Below are 18,521 nucleotides of genomic sequence, written 5' to 3' on the forward strand. Positions count from 1 at the left end.
CATTGTTAAAGATAGCTACCTTTGTGCTCTTTGAATTAACTAAGGGCGGAAAATTACTCAGATTTAATTTTCATCTTGTTTTATTTGCCCTTAAAAGTTTCTCCACCTTGGAATGTTTCATCAAAATACCTAACGCTGACCCATCTAATCCAGTACTTGGTTTTTTCTGAGTGTACACCCATTCAGCTGACTGGTTAAATTGAACAATTGCTCTGCCTTTTCCTTCGATGGGCGGTCTGCTATCTGAGACGACCTCGCACAGTTAACCAGGCTGCTAGTGATGGGCTGATTTGTTCGGCTGGCTGGTTTGCAATGTGATGTGCTGCTGATAGCACGGGCTCAATCCCCACACCAGCTCCTTCCCAACCTTTAAAAAGTACTTAAATGAGCACTTACAGTGCGATAACATTCAAGGCTATGGGCCTAGTCGGGGAAAGTGGTTGTACTGTATATCTTTGGTGGATAGACTGAAATGTCTCCTCTGTATTCTACAATTCTAGCCTCTTCCCCTGCTTCAGGTGTGATGACCTTCAGGTTAAACCACCACTAACTGTCTTTGTCTAATGAGACAATGATCCAGTAACAGTATGGTGAATGATCTTATTAATACTCTGTACGTAGGATTACCGATTTAAACTTATTCCAGACCAACTTTGCTTTGTAGCTAAATGAATAAATTCAAAAGCCACGCAAATCTGATTCCCAGTTTTAAATGGTTTTCTAATCTGTGGATGATCAGTCATGATCATCATGGATGGTGGTGCTGGCTCGAAGGGCCGAATGGCCTACTCCTGCACCTATTGTCTATTTAATAACACAATTCTCAAATTCCATTGCGGCATTCCGTAAGAAATCAGCAGGCATCTTGATGATGCCTGAAAGCTTCCCACTATCATCCCAACCAAACATTGCAATATCTGATTTTAGTCAAATGCAACTTACTTTCACCAAAACAGATCTCATTGAAAAACCCCTTAAACTTGGACGTCTCATTCAGATATCAGGTACAATCAGATGTTGTACATCAGACAAAGATGTGGGAGCAGAGTAGTCCATTTGGCTCATTGAATCTGCTCATTTGTCCAGTTTCGATAGCTTTCCTTTTGCATCTGCTTCCTCCTTGGGTGGCTGCAGAAGCAATTCTCTCTGAAAAGCATCATCTTGGAGAAGTGTGACTTTTATGTCAATTGACCCACTCTCCCGGGAATACGTGGCCGTGGAAATAAATTCAGATTATCTGCCAGATCTCCCAGAAATGGGAGAGTTCGGCTTAAAATCAGTATCACCCAATTACTTCTCATAAACCTAAGTTGTTAACCACATTTCAGCCTTTTACGTTCCAGCAAAGCTAACTATTTCTGTTACTTCAGTGTAATTTCAAACAATCTGACTACTTTCATTTTGTCTTGCTTGGTTGATTGTCCTCAAGTGTGCAGGTAGACACCAAAATTTCATATAAACACCCTCACTAGTTCCATTTTGTCTGAATTTTTTTCACTATCAATGCTACAAACTTCTACTTTGAATTACTTTGTCCTGTACATCTGTACGGGACTCCTACTATGAGGTTGCCCTTTGAATAACTGAATAGTCTCCCACCAGTTTGTGATCCCTTTGAGGCTCAAAAGTCACTTCCGCACTCACTCGTACTACTTCTCTATATTTTTGTGTTTTTCATTCTGTTTTTCCCCATCGTGCTCTTTGGCTATCATCCTGAATGTTTAACCAATTATTAACTCACCACAAGCTATTCCTACACATTGTGACACTTATCCATTTATTGGTCCTTTCTGAAACATATAATACCCATGTACTGATCCTGGGCAAATAACTTTTGATGTATAGATCAGCTGTGTGTGTCATGATCATTTGCATTATCACTATCTAGCCCCAGATGTACTGCATTTATCCCATTCCACTTACCACAGTCTCTGTAAGAGCATTTGAGGTTCAAGGTACAGCAACTGCTCTTCCCGAGGCCACAAGAAATTAGAGAGTTGTGAATGCAGCCCAGCCCATCACAGAAACCAGCCTTCCCTCCATTGGCTCCGTCCCTACTTCCCGCTACCTCAGGAAAGTAGTTAATATTATCTTCAAGTCCTCCCACCCCAAATATATTCTGTTCTACCTGCTTCTATTGGGTAGCAGACACAAAAGTTTGAAAACATATGCCAACAGATTTAAGAGCAGCTTCTTTCCTGCTGTTATCAGACTTATGAATGGCCCTCTCCTTTATTAGAGTTGATCTTTCTCTGCACCTTCACTATCGCTGTGACACTATATTCCGTATTCTGTTCTATTACCCTGATGTTCTTATGTAAGGTATAGTTTGTCCGGATAGCACGCAAAACAGTACTTTTCACTGTATCTCAGTACACGTGTCGATAGTAAATCAAATCAAATAATTTCCTTCTATCAACTGCTCAAACTGTGATTTTGTAATTAATTTCGAACGGTTGATTGATTGATTGAAATACAGCGAAATGCTTGGTTTACGAGCAGTACAGGCAGTAAGCGAGGACATACAGATCAGAAAGACGTTAGGAGGAATGAACCTTAACAGGTTGACTGACATATTTGTTAAGTGGTATGTTAACTTTTTTTTAGGCTTACCAACTGGGATTAAGTGTATTCTTGAAGGTTTCATCATTTGACGAGACCCCATGCTGCAGCCGTTAAATTTCACACACCCATCCTTCTGTCTAACTGTGCCACCTGCAATCAGGCAAACAAATTGCCTGTCCAACTGCATGATGCTTGACTGTCCATCAAACTGTACCCTCATTTCACCCCTCCCACCCCCACCAACCCCCCCCCCCCCCCAGTTACAATATCTTTACAACTTGGCAAAGAGAAATGCAAAAACAAAATCTGCACTTCCTGCAGAATCTCAATGAATCTTGGACAATTAGCAATCCTATAATTCCCAATGATTCTCTGCGTTATGAGACATCTAATCTCCTGAATTAAACTCTCTCCAACAAGACCTCCGCGATCCGTAAACCTTCTCCGACAATGTGAACGCTGAAAATCTGAAATGAAAACAGAAACTACAGATAATACTCAGCAGGTCAGACAGCATCTGTGAAGAGGAATACAGAGTTAACATTTCTGGTCATTTCATCAAAAACCTAAGATCATAAGACAGAGGTGTGGAATTAGGCCATTCGGCCCATCAAGTTTGCTCTGCCATTCAATCACGGCAGTTATGTTTCTCAACACCATTCTCCTGCCTTCTCCCCATAACTCTTGACCCGCTTACTAATCAAGAACCTATCTATCTCTGTCTTAAAGACACTCAACAAATGGCCTCCTCAGCCCGCTGTGACAGTGATGCCCATAGATTAACCACCCTCTGGCTGAAGATATTCCTCCTCGTCTCAATTCTAAAGGATCATTCCTTCCCTCTGAGGCTGTGCTCTCAGGCTCTAGTCTCTCTTACTAGTCAACACATTTTCTCAATGTCCACTCTATCCAAACTTCTCTCAACATTTTCTAAGTTTCAATCAGATACTTCCTCATTCTTCTAAACTCTATCAAGCCCAGACCCAAAGTCGTCAACCACTCCTCATGTGACAAGCCCTTCATCTTCAGTATCATTCTTGTAAACTCCACCACCAACCCCACCCCCACCCCGGGACTGCCTCCAACGCCAATGCATCCTTCCTTAGGCAGAAGCAAGTAACTGCTCACAATGTTCCAAATGTGTTCTCACCAGAGCCCTATACAGCCTCAGTAGAACATCCCTGCTCTTAAGTTCTAGCCCTCTTGAAATAAATGCTAACATTGCCTTCCTAACTACCAACTGACCTGCATGTTACCCTTAAAAGAATTCTAAACTTGGGCTCATAAGTTCCTTTGTGCTTTAGGTTTCCGAAGCCTTTTCCGTTTAGAAAATAGTCTATGCCTGTATTCAGCCTGCCAAATTACGTAACCTCACCCTTTCCTACATTATATTCCATCTGCCACGTCTTTGCACACTCTTCAAGACCTTCCTGCAGCCTCCCCACTTCCTCAACACTAACTGTCCCTCCACCTATCTTTGTGTTACCTGCAAACTTAGCAACAATGCTCTCAGCTTCTTCAAAAGTGCTATAAAAATGCAGCTTCCCCTACTCTTTCATCCAAGAATCTGTATACCGGACAATGCAGCAGCCCATGGGTTCTGCATTAATATGTTCATGTAGAATGTGTTCACGTCTAACTCCAACCTCTCTGATACAAGAGTGAGCATGTTATCATCAAACCAGAGTAGCAGAATTAGAGCTCATGGGAAATGGGGTAGGGCATTTCGGACTGAGATGAGGAGAAATATCTTCACCGGGAGAGTGGGAAGCTTGTGGCATTCTCTGCCACAGAAAGCAATTGAAGCCAAAACATTGAACGTTTTCAAGCAGGAGTGAGATACAGTTCTTGGGGCTAAAGGGATCAAAGGATATGGGGAGAAAGCGGGGTCAACGGATCGAGTTGGATGATCTGCCATGATCGTATTGAGTGGTGGAACAGGCTCAAAGGGCCGAATGGCCTACTCCTGCTCCTATTTTCTCTGTATGTAACACTAAAAACATCCTCCACTTCAGAAACATGACTGACATTACATTTCTAGCAGCTTCTATGTTTAAATTTCAGTTTCTATGATATCTGGACATTATTATTTTAATAAAGACATGCAGCATCACGCCTTGACAGTTCTGATGGGCAATTGATTGGCACTTTTGTCTGATTTGTTTGTTTTTTTTGTACCCTCAACAGGCAATGCAAGTTTGGATCTGCAGGCATTAATCAGCAGCACGAGTGTAGTTGGCATCAGCCTCTTCATCCTCTTTCTGGCTGGGATGGTGGTTCTATCCTTCAAAGGTAGGACAGCAGGGTCTAGGCCCGAAACATCAGCCTTCCTGCTCCTCTGATGCTGCTTGGCCTGCTGTGTTCATCCAGCTCCACACCTTGTTATCTCAGATTCTCCAGCATCTGCAGTTCCTACTATCTCTGATACAACAGCACCACCTGTTGGTTCTAATGTGTGTCTGGTATTCTTTTGCCATTCGAATGATAAATCAGAGAATGGCTTCTTCGCTCCGTAATTATCAATCGGGGAACAAAAATGCTGAAACTTGCAGCTTCAGAGAATCTGATTTCTGCACATTGCTGGCTGTAGTAAGGAGAGCAGGTGTTGGCCCATCATTCCCTATCCAAGCTGTAAAAGAGTCAACAGCAACTCGAGGCAGCTCTTAGCAGTGATGGATGATTTAGAGATGATGGGAACTGCAGATGCTGGAGATTCCAAGATAATAAAATGTGAGGCTGGATGAACACAGCAGGCCAAGCAGCATCTCAGGAGCACAAAAGCTGACGTTTCGGGCCTAGACCCTTCATCAGAGAGGGGGATGGGGGGAGGGAACTGGAATAAATAGGGAGAGAGGGGGAGGCGGACCGAAGATGGAGAGTAAAGAAGATAGGTGGAGAAGGTGTGGGTGGGGAGGTAGGGAGGGGATAGGTCAGTCCAGGGAAGACGGACAGGTCAAGGAGGTGGGATGAGGTTAGTAGGTAGCTGGGGGTGCGGCTTGGGGTGGGAGGAAGGGATGGGTGAGAGGAAGAACCGGTTAGGGAGGCAGAGACAGGTTGGACTGGTTTTGGGATGCAGTGGGTGGGGGGGAAGAGCTGGGCTGGTTGTGTGGTGCAGTGGGGGGAGGGGATGAACTGGGCTGGTTTAGGGATGCAGTGGGGGAAGGGGAGATTTTGAAACTGGTGAAGTCCACATTGATACCATATGGCTGCAGGGTTCCCAGGCGGAATATGAGTTGCTGTTCCTGCAACCTTCGGGTGGCATCATTGTGGCAGTGCAGGAGGCCCATGATGGACATGTCATCAAGAGAATGGGAGGGGGAGTGGAAATGGTTTGCGACTGGGAGGTGCAGTTGTTTGTTGCGAACTGAGCGGAGGTGTTCTGCAAAGCGGTCCCCAAGCCTCCGCTTGGTTTCCCCAATGTAGAGAAAGCCGCACCGGGTACAGTGGATGCAGTATACCACATTGGCAGATGTGCAGGTGAACCTCTGCTTAATGTGGAATGTCATCTTGGGGCCTGGGATGGGGGTGAGGGAGGAGGTGTGGGGACAAGTGTAGCATTTCCTGCGGTTGCAGGGGAAGGTGCCGGGTGTGGTGGGGTTGGAGGGCAGTGTGGAGCGAACAAGGGAGTCACGGAGAGAGTGGTCTCTCCGGAAAGCAGACAGGGGTGGGGATGGAAAAATGTCTTGGGTGGTGGGGTCGGATTGTAAATGGCGGAAGTGTCGGAGGATAATGCGTTGTATCCGGAGGTTGGTAGGGTGGTGTGTGAGAACGAGGGGGATCCTCTTGGGGCGGTTGTGGCGGGGGCGGGGTGTGAGGGATGTGTCGCGGGAAATGCGGGAGACGCGGTCAAGGGCGTTCTCAATCACCGTGGGGGGGAAGTTGCGGTCCTTAAAGAACTTGGACATCTGGGATGTGCGGGAGTGGAATGTCTTATCGTGGGAGCAGATGCGGCGGAGGCGGAGGAATTGGGAATAGGGGATGGAATTTTTGCAGGAGGGTGGGTGGGAGGAGGTGTATTCTAGGTAGCTGTGGGAGTCGGTGGGCTTGAAATGGACATCAGTTACAAGCTGGTTGCCTGAGATGGAGACTGAGAGGTCCAGGAAGGTGAGGGATGTGCTGGAGATGGCCCAGGTGAACTGAAGGTTGGGGTGGAAGGTGTTGGTGAAGTGGATGAACTGTTCGAGCTCCTCTGGGGAGCAAGAGGCGGCGCCGATACAGTCATCAATGTACCGGAGGAAGAGGTGGGGTTTGGGGCCTGTGTAGGTGCGGAAGATGGACTGTTCCACGTAACCTACAAAGAGGCAGGCATAGCTGGGGCCCATGCGGGTGCCCATGGCCACCCCCTTAGTCTGTAGGAAGTGGGAGGAGTCAAAAGAGAAGTTGTTGAGTGTGAGGACGAGTTCCGCTAGGCGGATGAGAGTGTCGGTGGAGGGGGCCTGGTCGGGCCTGCGGGACAGGAAGAAGCGGAGGGCCTTGAGGCCATCTCCATGCGGAATGCAGGTGTACAGGGACTGGACGTCCATGGTGAATATGAGGTGTTGGGGGCCAGGGAATTGGAAGTCCTGGAGGAGGTGGAGGGCGTGGGTGGTGTCACGGACATAGGTGGGGAGTTCCTGGACCAAGGGGGCGAAAATGGAGTCCAGATAGGTGGAGATGAGTTCGGTGGGGCAGGAGCAGGCTGAGACGATGGGTCGACCAGGGCAGGCAGGTTTGTGGATTTTGGGAAGGAGATAGAAACGGGCCGTGCGGGGTTGGGGAACAATGAGGTTGGAGGCTGTGGGTGGGAGGTCCCCTGAGGTGATGAGGTCATGAATGGCGTTGGAGATGATGGTTTGGTGCTCGGGTGTGGGGTCATGATCGAGGAGGCGGTAGGAGATGGTGTCGGAGAGTTGGCGTCTGGCCTCGGCGATGTAGAGGTCAGTACGCCATACTACCACTGCGCCACCCTTGTCTGCGGGTTTGATGGTGAGGTTGGGGTTGGAGCGGAGGGAGCGGAGGGCTGCCCGTTCTGCGGGGGAGAGGTTGGAGTGGGTGAGAGGGGTGGAGAGGTTGAGGCGGTTAATGTCTCGACGGCAGTTGGAGATGAAGAGGTCGAGGGAGGGTAGGAGGCCTGGGGGTGGTGTCCAGGAGGAGGACTTGTGTTGGAAGCGGGTGAAGGGGTCAGTGGAAGGAGGGTTGGGTTCCCGGTTGAAGAAGTAGGCATGCAGGCGAAGACGGCGGAAAAACTGCTCTGTGTCCGACCGTGACTGGTATTCGTTGATGTGTGGTTGTAGGGGGACAAAGGTGAGCCCCTTGCTCAGGACTGACCGTTCGTCCTCAGTCAGTGGGAGGTCTGGGGGGATGGTGAAGATTCGGCAGGGCTCAGGGTGGCTGTCTCCTCTGGGGTTGCAGGCTGTGGAGGTTGTGGGCGGAGCGATGATGTCGTCGGCTGTGGGCGGGGTTCCGTCGGCCGTGGGCGGGGTTCCGTCGGCCGTGGGCGGGGTTCCGTCGGCGTCGACCGTGGGCGGGGTTCCGTCGGCGTCGGCCGTGGGCGGGGTTCCGTCGGCGGTGGGAGGATCGGGGTGGGCGGCAGCAGCTGAGGTGAGGGTGGTGTGTGGGGTGTTGTACCTGGACGTGGAGGTGGTGACTGCAGCAGCGGTTCCGGAAGTTCTGTGGCCGGCGGAGGCGGATGTGACGTCATCGGTGGGGTCTCCGGCCGTGTCCTCATGGTCAATGGCGGCGGGTGCATGGTGGGGGAGGGGCAGGGACAGACTCGGGATTTGGGAGGCGCAGGAATCCTCTTGTGGGAGGCAGGGGCCAGTGATGGATGATTTAGATACTGCTGCTCACTTGTAGAAACTGGACTCCCCTCACTAGCAGAACGACAGCACAAGACTGTCTGCAAACTTTGAAGGAAGGGAGCTGTTCAGTGAAAATGTTCCCCGCAGTTAGTCAGAAAGCATGGATTTGAATGTATTATTAATTATAACATTAGTTTAAAAGTCTAAAGTTAATATTCTATGAATAAATTGTCAGAGGAAAACCGATCTGGCTCCCTGATGTCCTTGAGGGAAGGAAACCATCGTTCTCAACTGGTCTGACCTACATGTGACTCCAGACCCACAGTAAGGTGGCTTGACTCCTAACTGGGAAGGACAATAAAATCTGGCCTGGCCAGAGACACCCTCATCCTGCGAATGAAAGAATTTTTATTTTTAATTCCTTGGCCCACTGAGTGACTACTTATTTCTACACAGCAATGTCCTGTTGACCTCATCCTTCTCCTGAAACAGTCCCTTTCAGCCTCTACCTTCACCTTCTGAATCCCTCTCTCCGAGTCCCTGCCCAATCTTAAAATTGTCAGCCAAATTTTGCCTTCAATCATCCAATTCTGTATTTTATGTCTGGGGCCGGGGGGTGGGGGTGGGGTGGGGGGGGGGGGTGGGGGGGGGGGGGTGCGGAAATGGGGATGGGGGGATGGAGTGTGCCACGGCTCACCTCAGAGACAGTAGGAACCACAGATGCTGGAGAATCTGAGATAACACAGTGTGGAGCTGGATGAACACAGCAGGCCAAGCAGCATCAGGGGAGCAGGAAGGCTGACATTTCGGGCCTAGACCCTTCTAAACCTTGTTATCTCGTGACTCACCTCAGGCTAGTTTCGAACCTGCAGCTCCTGCTGGACATGGGGTTTGCTGAGGCCTCCTCAGCCCCCAGGGTGAGCAGGGGAAGGCAGGGCAGCAGACCATGCCAACATAGCCTAAGGGTGCCTGAGGGTCAGTGCAGTCTCATCCACCTTCAGGAATACCCAGCACCACAAGAAAGGCTAATAACCTTCTCTATCCCACCAGAGTGACTGCCACCATCTTCTCTCTCTCCCATTTCTGCTATTGTCTGCTCCCCCTACCAACCTTCATCCAAGGCTCACACTCTCCCTCTCTCACTATTCCCTGCAACATCTTTCTTCACTCCCTGTCACCCAGCCCAGCCCCTGACACCACTAATCTTGCACTCACTCACTCCTCCACCTCCCCCCCAAGTACCCACCAGTACCAGCTCTGCCACCCACTTTCATCTGCCTTAATACCCAACAGTGTCTCGGCTCAGGAAGGAACAGCCCACAAAAAGGCAGAAAGAGTCAAGGAGCGATGGGCTGCCAAGTAAATGCATTTACAACACAACCAAACAGGTTGAGGAGCAGTTCTGAGGAAGGGTCACTGGACCTGAAATGTTAACTCTGCTCTTTCCCTCACTGATGCTGCCAGACCTGCTGAGCTTTTCCAGCAACTTCTGGTTTTGTTCCTGATTTACAGCATCTGCAGTACTTTTGGTTTTTATTAGGTTGAGAATTAAGGCATATATCCTTCATTCCCTCTTGTATTGGTCTTGTTAGCATCTGTGACCCGGGATATTGGCGATTTATTGAATTGCTGCTGATGTGCGTGTGATTGCCAAACCAATTGTGACCTTTCTTCTTCGATACAGTGCAGAAAAGCAAGAAGGCAAATTTCAGAAGCAAAAGCAGCAAGTTGTTAAAGAGCAATTCAAAGTAAGAAACTGAAATCAGAAATATTAAACTTTCATCTTGTTTTATTCACTCATGGGACGTGCGTGCCAACGACTGGGCCCAGCATTTATCGTCTGTCCCTAGTTGCCCCTTGAGAAGGTGGTGGTGAGCTGCCTTCTTGAATCGCTACAGTCCACGCGCTTTAGGTAGAACTATAATGCCATTAGGGAGGGAATTCCAGGATTTTGACCCAGTGACATTGAAGGAACAGTGACATATTTCCAAGTCAGGATGGTGAGTGGCTTGGGGGGGATCTTGCAGGGGGTGGTGTCCCATGTATCTGCTGCCCTTGTCCTTCTAGATGGAATGAGTCGTGGGTTTGGAAGGTGCTGTCTGAGGATGTTTGGTGAGTTTCTGCAGTGCATCTTGTAGATAGTACACACTGCTGCTACTGAGCGTCGGTGGTGGGGGGAGTGGGACGTTTGTGGATGTGGTGCCAATCAAGCGGCTGCTTTGTCCTGGATGGTGTCAAGCTTCTTGAGTGTTGCTGGGGGCTGCACCCATCCAGGCAAATGGGGAGTATCCCATCGCACTCCTGACTTGTGCCTTGTAGATGGTGGACAGGCTTTGGGGAGTCAGGAGGGGAGTTACTCGTCGCAGTATTCCCAGCTTCTGACCTGCTCTTATAGCCACTGTGTTTATGTGGTGAGTCCAGTTGAGTTTCAAGTCAATGGTAAACCCTCCCACCCCCGGATGTTGATGGTGGGGTCGCTAGAAAAGGTGCAGATAGCTCGATCATGTTTTCCCAATAAGATATAACGAACAGTTTGCACTGTACATATCAAACACAATCAGACTAGACAGCAGCTATAAAGGTCTCTCCCAACCTCCTTCTCCACTCTCACATGTCTCATGCACCACCAATTCCCATGCCCCATCCCAACTTGTCCCAGACACCACCCACACCCCACCCCACACCCCCCACACCACCCACCCCCCACACCTCACCCCACCCCACACCCCCCACACCCCACCACACCTTACCCCACCCCATCCCAACTTGTCCCAGACACCACCCACACCCCACCCCACACCCCCCACACCACCCACCCCCCACACCTCACCCCACCCCACACCCCCCACACCCCACCACACCTTACCCCACCCCATCCCAACTTGTCCCAGACACCACCCACACTTGACCCCACCCCACACCCCCCACACCACCCACCCCCCACACCTCACCCCACCCCACACCCCCCACACCCCACCACACCTTACCCCACCCCATCCCAACTTGTCCCAGACACCACCCACACCTCACCCCACCCCACACCCCCCACACCACCCACACCTCACCCCACCCCACACAGCACTACACCCCACCACACCTTACCCCACCCCATCCCAACTTGTCCCAGACACCACCCACACTTGACCCCACCCCACACCCCCCACACCACCCACACCCCACCCCACACAGCACTACACCCCACCACACCTTACCCCACCCCATACCACACCTCATAGCACCACCCCACCCCACACCACCCACCACCCACACCTCACACCACACCACACAGCACTACACCCCACCACACCTCACCCCACACCTCACCCCATACTACACACCACACCACACCACACAGCACCCCACTGCACCACCCTACACCACACGCCCCCCCACATCACACCTCACCCCACACTACACAGCACCACACCCCACCACACCTCACCACACACCTCACCCCATACTACACACCCCACTGCACCACCCTACACCACATGCCCCCCCACATCACACCTCACCCCACACTACACACCTCCCCACACCACACCTCGCCCCACACTACACATCACCCCACACCACCCCACACTACACCACCCCACACACCACCCCACACTACACCACACCACCCCACACCACACCTCACCCCACCCCACACCACACCACACAGAACCACACAGCACCACCCCATACCACACACCACCCCAACCCACACCACATACCACCCCACACCACACCATCACACCATTCCACACCACACCATCCCACACCACCCCACCCCACACCACATACCACCCCACACCACACTACCCACACCACGCCCCACATCACCCCACACCACACCTCGCCCCACACTATACCCCCCCAACACCACACCTCACCCCACACTACACAACCCCCACACCACACCTCGTCCCACACTACACACCACCCCACACCACACCACCCCACACCACACCACCCCACACTACACCACACCACCCCACACTACACCACACCACCCCACACCACACCTCACCCCACCCCACACCACACCACACAGAACCACACAGCACCACCCCACACCACACACCACCCCACCCCACACCACACACTACCCCACACCACACCACCCACACCACACCCCCACACCACCCCACACCACACCATCCATACCAAACCCCACATCACCCCACACCACACCACTTCCTACACCACACACCACCCCACACAATACCACCCCACACCCCACTACCCCACACCACGCCTCACCCCACACCAAAGATCTCACAGAAATGGGGTCACGATGAGAAACTGTTTGGGTAGTGCTGTGAATCATTTAGAGTAGGCCATTCAGCTCTTTTTGCCTGTTTCATAATTCAATAATCACTGATCTTCTCCCTCACTAGATCTTCCTGCTCAATCCCCAGATCACATAATTTTCTTAATATCTAAAGTTTTATCAATCTCTGTCTCTTGAATGCTCTGAATGATCCATAGATGTGTGGGCTATTAAATTCCAAGGATTCACAATTTTCTGAGTGAACAATTTCTCTTGGTCTCGGGGATAAGAGACCAATCTTTTCTCCTGAGGCTGTGACTCCCTGCTCTAAATTCACCAGCTAGGAGACCATTCCAGCCAGACCCTAGCCCAATGGCAGTCCCTCAGTGTGGTACCAATCCTGCTGCTTAACTGTGTCTCCCTGTCGTTGCTGCTGACCGTGAGCAAGAACTCCTTAAAAAGTTCACCAAATGTGCTCACTTCTGGTAACCTTTTGGGACTAGGACACCCTTCACCTTTCCATTATTCCGTGGGAATTTGACAAACGTCTGAAAAAAAAGCAATGGCAGGAAATCAATCTAAGACGCTCTTGAAAAGAGTTGGCACAGACCCGCTGTGCTGAGTGGCCTCCTACTGTGTGCTCTAACCATTCTATGGCTCTGTCTTTCAACATGCTGCTTCTCATTTTTCCCACCTTTGCTCTATTTCATTCGATATTATTAGAACTCTACGGGTCTCAGGTGTAAACATTTCAGCTGGACATGTGGACATTGGACACTGCCTTTTGAGAAGAAAGGTCCAAACTTGACTACCTTTGTGCAAGAAATTGGCGGTTATAGCTTTAGCAGTTATCGATATTCGAGATATTATTATTATTAGGGTGATACTTATTCAGTTGTAGATATTGCTTTGCCCTATTTGAATTCTGTGAACTTTGCATCTTAAGATGGTATGGTTGCTATTAAATCCTCATTCTGAACACCATGAATGTTGGCACCATCGATTTGATGTAGCGGCAAGTAAATGGGGACATGTATTCAGGTCAGCAACAGCTAAGCAAACCATGAATATTAAAGATAATGGACATTCTTACTCTAAACCGGCAACATATGTTTCAAAAGGATGACATTGGGTTTACATTGAAGTGGTTAATTGGATGTGGTATGAAGATCCATCTTCACTCACAGGCCCTGAGGGTCAATATATTCCTCAGCTCTCCTGAATTTAAAGTCTAATTACATTCTCTCCTCCTATACATTATTATAGTGGGAGAACTTTTCATTTTTATTAATGCTTTAATATCTTGTTACGAGATAAGGCCCTTGGACATTTTCCTGTTGTCCGGACTGTATGTAATTTACATTTCAGATATTGCTTTAAACTGAGTAAGTGGTTGTTACGTTTCATAGAATATTCAGCTGATGTGTAGTGCAGTTGTACTTCGATGTAATATTTCTACATCAAACTCTCCGATAGCAGCAATGTTCAATGTTTAATTAAAGCCTTGATATTTCCATCTTTACTTTCCCCTCCTTTTCTGCATCAATAAACCATGTTTTGCCAAAAATTAAGGATCCAACACAAAATACCAAGAAGCAATGAAGATCACAAGGGTCTGAAATCAGAGAATAAGAATGTGCAGCCGTACATTAAAAAAGCTGAGGACCTCAAAAAGGCAGCAGGTATGAAGAATGGAGTGGGGCAGAATACTGATCGCAGCACACAATACTGCAATGTAGCGAAACGATTCAATGCTTCTGTGTGTGTGTGTGTGTGTGTGTGTGTGTGTGTGTGTGTGTGTGTGTGTGTGTGCACGCACTTGTGTGCGTGTAGGCGTGCGTGAATGTGTGCATGTGCATGTGTGTGTGTAAATGTGTACGTATGTGTATGTGTGTGTGTCTGTGTCCGTGTGTGTGTGTGTGCACGCGTGTAGATGTGTGTGTGTGTCTGTGTCCTTGTGTGCGTGTGATTGTGTACGTGTGTGTGTGTGTGTGCCTGTGTGTGTGTGTGTGTGAATGTGTGTGTGTGTGTGTGTGAATGTGTGCGTGTGTGTGTATGTGTGCGTGTGCACGTGTGCAAGTGTGCGTGTGTTAGGCGTGTGTGAGTGTGTGCGTTTGTGTGTATGTGTGTGAGTTAATGTGTATGTGTGTGTGTGTGAATGTGTACGTGTGTGAACGTGTGTGTGTGAGTACATGTGCATATGCGTGTATGTGAATGTGTACGTGTGTGTGTGTGCTTGTGCGTGTGAGAGAGAGAGTGCTTTCCAATATGAGTGTGTATGATTGATTGTGAAGGTGTGCATGTGTGTACAAGTGTGTACACATGTGTAGTAGCATTTGTGTGTGTGTGTGTGTGTGTAAGTGTGTACGTGCAAGTATGGATGCATAAGTGTGAATTTAAGTGTGTGTGTGCACATTTGTGTTTTTGTGTGCGTGGAGTGTGGGTGTGTAAACATGTATGTGTATGTACATGTGTGCATCTGTGTATTTATGTTTGTGTGAGAGTGTGTACCTAGTGGAGAGCTAGCGTAAGTGTGAGCGTGTGCTGTCTGTGCTTGGGTGCATGTACAAATGTACAATTGCCGGTTTCTCAGCCAGTCGCTGCTGATAGTAGATAATTTCAAGACATTGACCTGGTGATTCGGTATCAGGATGGTAAGCAAGCTGACAAGTAGATTTTGACAGACTTGTTTCTGCTCAAGTCTCTGGATACCCATTTACCTCCAGCTTGGATTAGCTCCAGTCTGAGGCATAACTCAGGTCTGGAGATCAATTTTATTTTACTTCATTTATTATCACATGTATTTTGTTCCAAAATATGCTGTATATAGTCACTGCTCTCTGCCATCATCTGAAAACACAGAAAAATAAACCAAAATATAGAACACAAAGGCAGAAAAATAAAGAAGTAACAAAATAATAATCAACTTTATAGTCCTTCTTGTTAAGTGCTCCACCATGGACCATAGGCCTGGTGGCCAGGCACATGTCCCCTGCCATCCCAGGAACGCAGGCCACCCACTCTTTGGCACCATCTCAACCTCACCAAGGCCCTCGCCGCTCTGAGTCATCACCGGCCCTTGCCTATGAGGACAACATCAATGGCACTGAGTATCACTCTGGTCCAAACTCAACTCCACCATGGACACAAAACTGCTTCAGGCCCACCTCACCAGTGCAGTCGCTGCCGATGCCACAGGCTCTCTTACTGGGCGCGAATTTGCCCTGCTGTCACCTCCATGAGTCTGTGCTGTACATGGACACCACCAGGAACCCAACCCACCCTCACTGCAACAGCCATGAGTTGGCCTGAGGGCCAACTTGTCAATGTAGAAGCCACTGGGCCGAGTTTGAGTCCATGCTGGGCCTAGTCACTCACTGCCATGGGACTCTGCTGGACCTAGTCACTCACTGCCATGGGACTGCGCTGGGCCTAGTCACTCACTGCCATGGGACTGCGCTGGGCCTAGTCACTCACTGCCATGGGACTGTGCTGGGCCTAGTCACTCACTGCCATGGGACTCTGCTGGACCTAGTCACTCACTGCCATGGGACTGCGCTGGGCCTAGTCACTCACTGCCATGGGACTGCGCTGGGCCTAGTCACTCACTGCCATGGGACTGTGCTGGGCCTGGACAGTCTTTAACTTGAACATGCTCATGATCAGGTTAGAAATAGCAAACAGAGTAAATTAAACCCCAGAATGTTCATCATTTCCCTTCCCACCTTTTCAACCTCGAAACACTCAGAATCATCAATTCCAGGGCATTTGATGGTTGAATGAAATTGCTCACAAATACAATGGAGCTGTCACAAATGACAGGTATGTGTATGTGTGTTTGAGGAATGATGGCATCTCGCTGCTATAAGGTTCATTGAAGTTATGTCTGATTGATATCAAACTCATTCTTTTCAGTGCTCCGCGAAAAGATGGAGACAACATCTTGGTAAGTGTTTATTACACAGAGCTGCCCAGTCAGAATTCCCACTCAATTCAGGCTTAACCGTGGTTTACAGCCATTTCCTAGTCAACCTGTTCAGGGCTGTCATGACGCACCTCTGGAGCAAATGGGATGTAAAGGCAGACCTCCTGCCTCAGAAGTAGGGACAATACCACTGCACCATTACAGCCCCTTAACTGTTGCTTTACAACTACAAACAGGAGTTAATGAACAGCACTGTAATGAGGGCTCTTGTGATGCAGTGGTAGTGTTCCTATCTTTGGGCCAGAAGGTCTGGGTTGAAGTCCCACCTGTACTGGCAGTGTACCATAGCAGTGTAGTTAGAAATATCTAGACCTGGTTACGTACCGTTGTCTGCATCAATTAGATTATGTGGGTGCATGATACACCAAACATAGCACCAGCATGGATTTGTACAACCAGGGATGGCTAAGGAAATAAGGGAGCCAATCAAATTGAAAGATAAGGCATACAAAATGGCAAAGACCAGTGGGAAACTAGAAGATTGGGAAAACTTTAAAGGTCAACAGAAAGCCACAAGAAAAGATAGACTATGAGAGTAAACTAGCTCATAATATAAAGACAGATAGTAAACAGTTCTACAGATACATAAAACAAAAAAGAGTGGCTAAGATAAACATTGGTCCTTTAGAGGACGAGAAGTGGTGTTTAATAGTGGGACATAAGGAAATAGCTAAGGCATTGAGCAGGTATTTTGTGTTGGCCTTCACAGTGAAGGACACAAATACCATGTCAATAACTGATGACAAAGAAGTTAAGGTAGCTAAGGGCTTAGGAATGTTTATTTTCATGAAAGAGGTACTGTTAGGCAGGCTAATGGAGCTAAAGGTAGACAAGTCTCCTGGCCCCGATGGGATGCATCCCGGGGTGCTAAAAGCAATGGCAAGAAAAATAGCAAATGTACTCACGGTACTTTTCCAAAATTCACTGGGCTAGGGTACAGTTGTGGCTGTTTGGAAAACAGTAAATGCAATGCCACATTTTAAAAAGGAGGTTGATAAAAGATGGGGAATTGGCTGGTTAGCTTAATTTCTGTAGTGGGAAAAATGCTTGAAAATCTATCATCAAGGAAGAAATAGCAAGACATCTAAAAAGGAATCACCCCATTAGGCAGACACAGCATGGGTTCATAAAAGGCAGGTCATGTTTAACTAACTTACTGGAATTCTATGATGACATTACGAGCACAGTGGACAATGGGGACCCAGTAGATGTGGTGTATTGAGATTTCCAAAAGGCATTCAACAAGATGCCATATAATAGGCTGCTGCAGAAGATAAAGGTGCACAGTGCAATGGGCAATATATTAGCATGGACAGAGGATTGGTTAACTGACAGGAAACAAAGAGTGGGGGTAAATGAGTATTTTTCTAGTTGGCGGTCAGTGGCTAGTGGTGTGCCTCAGGGATCAGTGTTGGGACCGCAATTGTTTACAATTTGCATAGATGATTTGGAGTTGGGGACCACATGTAGTGTGTTAAAGTTTGTTGATGACGCTAAGATGAGTGGCAGAGCAAAGTGTGCAGAGGACTGTGAAAGTTTGCAGAGGGATATAGATACTTCAAGTGCATGAGTGAAGGTCTGGCAGATGAAATTCAATGTTAATAAATGTGAAAAAAACAAATTTGCTGGAAAAGATCAGCAGGTCTGGCAGCATCTGTGAAAGAGAAAACAGTTATAGTTTCGGGTCTGGTGAATAAATGTGAAGTCGTGCATTTTGATTGGAATAATAGTAAAAAGGATTATCACTCAAACAGTAAAAAAATTTTAGCGTACTGCTGTACAGAGGGACCTAGGTGTTCTTGTGCATGAATCACAGAAGGTTGGTTTGCAATTGCAACAGGTAATTAGGAAGGCAAGTGGAATTTTGTCCTTCATTGCTACAAGGATTGAGTTTAAAAGCAGAGAGGTTATGTTACAGCTGTATCACACCTGGAGT

The 18,521-nt window shown here is 48.4% G+C and overlaps 1 protein-coding gene across 1 annotated transcript in view; it reads left to right on the forward strand.

Moving 5' to 3' along the window:
• Positions 1-931: 931 nt before the first annotated feature.
• Positions 932-18,521, forward strand: part of LOC132210791 (uncharacterized) — a 33,752-nt gene continuing 16,162 nt past the window's right edge. Inside the window, exons 1-5 of the mRNA XM_059653201.1 lie at positions 932-1,004; positions 4,753-4,857; positions 10,030-10,093; positions 14,173-14,282; positions 16,516-16,546. Of these exons, the coding sequence (XP_059509184.1) occupies positions 932-1,004; positions 4,753-4,857; positions 10,030-10,093; positions 14,173-14,282; positions 16,516-16,546 (383 nt within the window). The remainder of the gene's footprint in view (positions 1,005-4,752; positions 4,858-10,029; positions 10,094-14,172; positions 14,283-16,515; positions 16,547-18,521) is intronic.

Source organism: Stegostoma tigrinum, chromosome 20 (genome assembly GCF_030684315.1).
Source record: "Stegostoma tigrinum isolate sSteTig4 chromosome 20, sSteTig4.hap1, whole genome shotgun sequence".
NCBI classification, from domain to species: domain Eukaryota; kingdom Metazoa; phylum Chordata; class Chondrichthyes; order Orectolobiformes; family Stegostomatidae; genus Stegostoma; species Stegostoma tigrinum.